Source organism: Amblyraja radiata, chromosome 18 (genome assembly GCF_010909765.2).
Source record: "Amblyraja radiata isolate CabotCenter1 chromosome 18, sAmbRad1.1.pri, whole genome shotgun sequence".
Classification (NCBI taxonomy): Eukaryota; Metazoa; Chordata; class Chondrichthyes; order Rajiformes; family Rajidae; genus Amblyraja; species Amblyraja radiata.
The window spans coordinates 37,895,094-37,902,546 of NC_045973.1; the positions used below are offsets into that span (position 1 = coordinate 37,895,094).

General features: G+C 49.6%; 1 protein-coding gene across 1 annotated transcript in view; it reads left to right on the forward strand.

The window, feature by feature from the left end:
- The window catches only part of LOC116983588 (CDP-diacylglycerol--inositol 3-phosphatidyltransferase-like), a 4,162-nt gene extending 2,254 nt beyond the window's left edge, over positions 1 to 1,908 (forward strand). Inside the window, exons 2-4 of the mRNA XM_033037369.1 lie at positions 5 to 157; positions 308 to 389; positions 1,706 to 1,908. Coding sequence (XP_032893260.1) covers positions 5 to 157; positions 308 to 389; positions 1,706 to 1,881 — 411 coding nt within the window. The 3' untranslated portion in view covers positions 1,882 to 1,908. The remainder of the gene's footprint in view (positions 1 to 4; positions 158 to 307; positions 390 to 1,705) is intronic.
- Positions 1,909 to 7,453: the final 5,545 nt, after the last annotated feature.

Below are 7,453 nucleotides of genomic sequence, written 5' to 3' on the forward strand. Positions count from 1 at the left end.
TAAGGTTGATTTTGTGCCTGAGAATGTGTCCTGGTTAACATCCACTCTTCCCCCCTCCCTCTCCTCCTCCCACAGTGTCACTCTCCGGGGAGCTGGGAGCCACAAGCAGATTGACCAGGGAGGAAACAGTATTCTTCGATACTACTATTCTAACAAGGTCTGTCCCTCCCCCTCCGGCCTCAACACCCCTCTTCCCTCTGTAACACCCCTGTCTCTGTAACCCCCCTCTCCCCTTCAACCCCTACACTCCCTCTCCTCGTCTCTGTAACCTCACTAACATGACTTTCTCTCTCCCTCTCTCCCACAGGCAATATTATTCCTAATGTGTGTTGGAAATGAATTATTTTATATGTCTCTTTACGTCTTATATTTTACTGAGGGATGGATGGGTGAGTTTTTACAGGGAGAGGGGTGCATGGGCTGGAGGGGAGGAGGGGGGGGGAGGGGGGGGTTAGAGAGACGGGGAGAGGGGCCGGAGGGGAGATGGTTACAGTGTATGGGCCAGAGGGGAGAGGGTTACAGAGCAGAGGGATCTAGGAGTGAAGGTACATAGTTCCCTGCAAGCTGCATTACAGGTAGATAAAGTGGTCAGGGTAATGGGACAAGAAGTCATGTTGCAGTTCTCGTATTCAGTTCTGGGCACCATGTTAAAGATGCCGTCAAGCTGGAAAGGGTGCAGCGAAGATTTACAAGGATGTTGCCAAGACTCGACGCCTGAGCTACGGGGAGAGGTTGGGACAGGCTAGGACTTTATTCTTTGGAGCGCAGGAGGATGAGGGGGTGATCTTATGGAGGTGTACAAAATCATGAGGGGAATAGATCGGGTCTTTTACCCCCAGAGTAGGGGAATCAAGAACCAGCGGACAGAGGTTTAAGGTGAAGGCGGGAAAGATTTAATCAGAATCCGAGTTGCAAACTTTTTACACAGAGGTGGGTGTATGGAACGAGCTGCCAGTGGAGGTAGTTGAGGCTGGGAATATCACCACGTTTAAGAAACATTTGGATGTGTACGTGGATAGGACAGGTTTAGTGGGCAGGTGGGACGCGTATAGATGGGGCATGTTGGTCGGTGTCGGCAAGTTGGGAATAACAGGTATTTTGATTGATTTTGACTCTCTCTCCCCCCCATCATTCTTCCCCCCCCCCTCTCTCCCCCTCCCTCTCTCCCCCCTCCCTCTCTCCCCCCCTCCCTCTCTCCCCCCTCCCTCTCTCCCCCCTCCCTCTCCCCCCTCCTCCCCCTCCCTCTCTCCCCCCCCTCCCTCTCCTCCCCCCCTCTCCTCTCTCCCCCCATCCCGCTCTCCCCCCCTCCCTCTCTCCCACCCCCTCCCTCTCTCCCCCCCTCCTCTCTCCCCCCCCCTCCCTCTCATCCCCCCCTCCCTCTCTCCCCCCCCTCCCATCTCTCTCCCCCCATGCCCCCCCTCTTTCTCCACCTCTCTCTCTTCTCCTCTCGCTCTCCTCAATTCCTTCCCCCACCTCCTCGCTCTCCTCCCCTCTCATCTCTTCTTCTGCGCCCCCTCTCCTCTCTCTCCCCCTCTCTCGTCATCGTCTCCTCCGCTCTCTCTCTCTCCCCCCCAAACTCTCATCAACCTCATCTCCCAGCCCTCGCTGTCTCCCACCCTCTCATCCGCTCTTCCCTCTCTGCACTACGCCCCCCCCCCCCCCCGCTCTCCCCTCCCTTCTCTACCCCCATTCTCTCTCTCCCCAGTGCCGGTTGTGGGGAGATTCCCCTTGCGTCCTATCTTCTGGGCCTGTCTCCCGGTGGCCGTGGCTAAGAGCGGGGTGAACGTGGTGCATTTGGTGTCAGCCGCCCGCACCCTGGTGGCCATCGATCGTGTGGAGCGAGCGAGGGGAGGGGGAGGTTGCGAGGGCAAGGGGGAGTGATGGAGATTATGGAGTGTGTGTGAGTGAGGGAGGGGGGGTATATACTGGGGGGGGGGTATATACTGGGGGAGTGTGAGGACGGGGTGTTGGGGCAAGAGGGAGGGAGGGAGAGAGTGACAGATGGAGTGTGTGGGGGGGAGAGGGCTGGGTGAAGGGGGAGAGAGTGCATGAGAGTGAGGGGAGGGATTGGGTGGGGGGGGGTGTGTGGGGACAAGGTAGTGTGAGGGGGGTGTGGGTGGGAGTGAGGGGAAAAGAGGGTGGAGAGAGAGTGGACAGGCAGACGGAATGAGAGCTGGGGAGGGAGGGTGGGGGGGATGGGGGAGGCTGTGGGAGGGGGCGAGGGAGGAGGGGATGTATCAATCTATAAATTGGTCCTAGTGTGTGTAGGGTAGTGCTGGTGTACGGGGATCGCTGGTCGGTGTGGGCTCGATGGGCCAAAGGGCCTGCTTTATCTCCAGTCTAAACAATAAATGACATAACTGAGATTTGCCTCATTTCTTTGCTTCTGCGGGGGCGGGGTGGGGTGTGAGCAAGACAGAACACAGGAACAGGCACTTCGGCCCACAATGTCTATGCTGAACATGACGCCAAGTTGTAGCAATGTTACAAAATGTTGAGATTTTAAAAATCAAGTCTGCAATTTATCCCATCAGATAAAGCATAAAAAGAAGTTTAATTTGACACCTAATTCACTTTGATATCTTCAGTATTAAAAATGTTATGGCCATTTTCATACTCTTAAATTAGCATCTTGTTCCCTATTGCTTTTCCATTGACTTAACTCAAAAGCTGTGATCAAGGACAGTCAAAAGCCCATAACTTTCTTAAAAATTAAGAGAACTGAATGAAATTTTCAGTTATTATAGATTGAAGCATTCTGAAACAAATATGAAACAATCTTACTTGGATGACCTGAAATTAAAGCATATAATTAGTTAGATTCCCAATTGTAGCTAATTACAAAATTCAATTACTAGATCCAAACATCGATCCATTTCTTAAGAAAAAGTTAACAGTTTTAAATAGCCTAAATGTTCAAATAACATTCACACAATAATTCACAATATAACATGATTTTTAAATCTCATGGTCATGAATTTATAGGCCAAATGGAAGGAATTTAGTGTTTAATTCCTGTAAATTAATGGCCATTTTAATCATCTTGCGAGTGGGTTTTTGTGGAACGCGCTGGTTTGGAACGTTGCATTTGCAGTGAATTTAAACCTCATATCGGCAGGAAAAATACTGCCGGTTCGTATATTTACATAATTACATTTTCGCAACGTGAAATTTTGATTAAAGGCATCCTTAGAAGCAAGTTGATATATAAAATAAACGGCTTTCCTTTACCTGTCCCGTACATGAAATCCAACCCCGTTGTCGGCGTTGACGTCTTTAGAAGATTATTTTTAATTTACTCCTGTTCAGTTTAAAAGAAACTTAATAAAACGGCAGTCGAAGCGATTATTCTTTAGCAGCTAAACAGCCTGACAGAAATCGATTTGAATAGGCTGCAGAAACAAGGCATTTTAAGCCCGCCCCACTCTCAAAGGCGCCAATGTCGCGCACACGGGCAGCGACAGATCTGCAGCGCCGCTGCAGGTAAGTTTTGTAACATACCTACAAGTTGAAACTGATCTCTGCCTGCACATGATCCACATCCTTCCATTATCTGTGCTTCCATGTGTCTATCTAAAACCCTCTTAAAAGCCTCGATCCTATCTGCCTCCCCCACCACCCTCTGGAAAAAAACGTACCCAACACTTCAATTAAACAATGCCCCTCTCACCTTAAAGTTGTGCCCTCTAGTGTTGGACATGTGGGGGGAGGGGGGATTGTATGTGGGGAAGGTTCTGACTGTCAACCCTATCTATGCCTCTCATCATTTTATATACTAACTGGTCTCCCCTCAACCTCCGATGTTCCAGAGAAAACAATCTTAGTCTGTCCAACTTCTTGTAGCTGAAACCCTCCAATACAGGGGTTCCCAACTTTTTTGTCCCATTTACCCCCTGGCAACTTTTCGAAAGTAAATTTCCCCCCTCCCTGTTTTGTTCAATAGTTTGAGTTTCCACTTCTACCCTAATAAAGCAACCGACAAAGGGGATATTTTAAAATACTGTTTATAACAAATCCAGAATCAACAAATTTACCCGCTACGTTGGGAGACCTTCCCCACCCAAGTCGCACCAGCTTCTCGTTCTCACCCAGCAAACGCCTAACAATGGCCCATTTCCTTTATCATCGTTGATCATTGTCAGAGTGAAGTAATCATTATCACAAGCTTGCCCGCCTCCAGCCCGGTCCCCCACCCACACTCCTTGCCCGCCTCCAGACCGCCCCCCCCCACCCACACTCCTTGCCCGCCTCCAGACCGCCCCCCCACCCACACTCCTTGCCCGCCTCCAGACAGCCCCCCCCCACCCACACTCCTTGCCCGCCTCCAGACAGCCCCCACCACCCACACTCCTTGCCCACTTCCAGCCCGGTCCCCCACCCACACTCCTTGCCCGCCTCCAGACCGCCCCCCCACCCACACTCCTTGCCCGCCTCCAGACCGGTCCCTCCACCCACACTCCTTGCCCGCCTCCAGACAGCCCCCCCCACCCACACTCCTTGCCCGCCTCCAGACAGCCCCCACCACCCACACTCCTTGCCCGCCTCCAGACCGCCCCCCCCACCCACACTCCATGCCCGCCTCTAGACCACCCCCCCACCCACCCTCCTTGCCTGCCTCCAGACCGACCCCCCACCCACACTCCTTGCCCGCCTCCAGACCGCCCCCTCTACCCACACTCCTTGCCCGCCTCTAGCCCGGTCTCCCCACCGACACTCCTTGCCTGCCTCCAGACCGGTCCCTCCACTGACACTTCTTGCCTCAACTCGGCCGCCCGCAGGCCTGTGTCTGCACCACAGGACCACATTGCCTGCCCGACCACCACGGGGCCAAGACCCCTGACGCCATTGCCGCCACGAGAAGATGCACCAACATCCACCACCTCTCCGGCCCTCACCACCTTCCCGGTCAATCCCAGGACTGGACCACCATCGCCGACCTTCACCGTTTCCCCGGGGCCATAACCGCTGCTGCTGCTATCCCCTGACAGGCCTCCACTCTGCCAACCCTTCCTCCTCCACTGCCCACCAGCGCCTCACCTGAGTTCCAGGCTCAGCACCGGGCCCCACAGCCTCCACAATGCAGACTCCCACACCACGTGGTCTGACCCTGCTGGGTCCTACTGCTCCCCCTCCTCCCACAGGGAACCTCAGTAATGATGGATCTTCCTCTTCCCCCTCTTTTAACCAGGTTACCCTGACCACACTCCACCCATACAATAGCCCTCACGCCCATCCTCTCTGAACACCCACCAGCTCACACCTCGTCCTTTGTCCACTCCCCGGCCCTCCTCTGACTAAGCTCTACCCTTGTGGTGTCTTCACCATCCCCCCCCTGACCTCCCCCTTTCTGATATTGAATGGGGTCTTGGCCCCGTGGTGGTCGGGCAGGCAATGTGGTCCTGTGGTGCAGACACAGGCCTGCGGGCGGTCGAGTCGAGTCGAGGCAACAGAGGCCTCACCTTCGTTCCCTCTGCCCCCACCTCAACGCGTTCCGGGTCCGCCACGATGTGGAGCTTTTCTTCCGGCACCTCCACCTCCACGCCTTTTTCAATGGGAAGGAGTCCTCACCACCCAGTGATGATTCCTTGACAAAGGTGATTGCTGAAGGGGGGAATAATGTATACATGGATTTTAGTAAGGCTTTTCATAAGGTCCCTCATGGTAGACTAAGAATAAGAAGCATGGGATTCACGATGTTATAGATTTGGAACTGGAGTAGTCATAAAAGACAGGGTTGTGGTGGGAGGTAGATACTCTGGCTGGAGGTCTATAACCAGTGGAGTTGTGCAGGAATCCGTGCTGGGACCTCTGTTGTCTGTGATATATACAAAGGACCTAAACATAAATGTTTAAGGAAGAACTGCAGATGCTGGAAAAATCGAAGGTAGACAAAAAATGCTGGAGAAACTCAGCGGGTGAGGCAGCATCTATGCAGCAAAGGAATAGGTGACGTTTCGGGTCGAGACCCTTCTTCAGACTGATGTGGGGTTGGGGCGATGTGGAGCAGTAGCAACATTGACTTCTCCAATTTCAGGTAGTCCTTTCTCCCTCCTTCCCCTCCCCTTCCCAGCTCTTCCACAGCCCGCTGTCTCTGCCTGTTCCTTTCTTTTTCCTGCCCCCCCCCCCCACATCAGTCTGAAGAAGGGTCTCGACCCAAAACGTCACCTATTCCTTCGCACCATAGATGTTGCCTCACCCGTTGAGTTTCTCCAGCATTTTTGTTTACCTTAAACATAAATGTTGGTGAGTAAGTTCGCTGACGACACCAAAATTGGAGGAGTTGCAAACAGTGTGGAAGGTTGTCAGAAGATACAGCGGGATATAGATCAACTGCAGAAATGGGCAGAGAAATGGGAGTTTAACCCATGCAAGTGTGAGGTATTGCACTTTGGGAAGTTGAATATCAGGAGAGAATATTCAATTAATCCAGCCAGAAGTTTATATATTTAATATTAACCACCCAATAATAAAATAGAAAGTTTGGTAAAGCTAATCCTCCATTAGCTTTAGACTTACATAGATGTATTTTGTTTATTCTATGGGTCTTATAATCCCAAATAAAATTAGTAATAATTGAATCAATTTTTTTGAAAACAATTTTTAGAAGATATATCGGAATTGATTGGAATAAGTATAATAGTTGGGGAGAAAGATCATCTTTATAGCATTAATTCTACCAACTAGTGAGATGGGAAGTGTTTTCCAAAATTGGATGTCTCTGTGTAATTTAGTAACTAAAAAAGGGAAATTTGATTTGAATATAGAAGTATATTTCCTGGTCACATAGATTCCAAGGTTTTTTTTTTTTTTTTTTTTTTTTTTAATTTATTAGAAGTAGACATATTATAAAATGTAGTTACATATTATAGTAAAAAAACTTTTCATATACATCAGTCATACATTATTAAAATTTTCCGTTATCAATTACTTCTGCTTCTAGTGTTTTTATTTTTTATAGAAAGAGGGAAAAAGAGAGGGTAGAAAGTTACAAATAAAAAAAGAAAGCAAAAAAAAAACACAACAGAAAAACAAGGGAGGTGGAATGGGTTACCTGTAATACATCAATGGAGATAGGTTCGTAGGTTATAAAGTATAGCTTTTCATCTATTCCTGAGTTCAAGTTTCAGTTGGGTCCTCGTGCTGTGCCAATCTATCCCTTCAGATAGTTAATGAATGGAGCCCAAATTTTATGGAAAAGATCTTGTTTGTCCATTAAGACAAGTCTAATTCTTTCTAAGTATAGGGTCTCCGACATTTCCATAATCCACATTTTAATTGTGGGGGTTGTAGGGCCTTTCCAAAATTTTAATATTAATTTTTTTCCGATTATTATACTGTAGTTGAGGAAATTTCTTTGGTTTGTTGTGAGTGTTAAGCTTTGTTCTGATATTCCAAGTATTATTAATTTTGTGTCTGGGTCCAGTTTTGTATTAATAACTTCTGAAGTTATTTC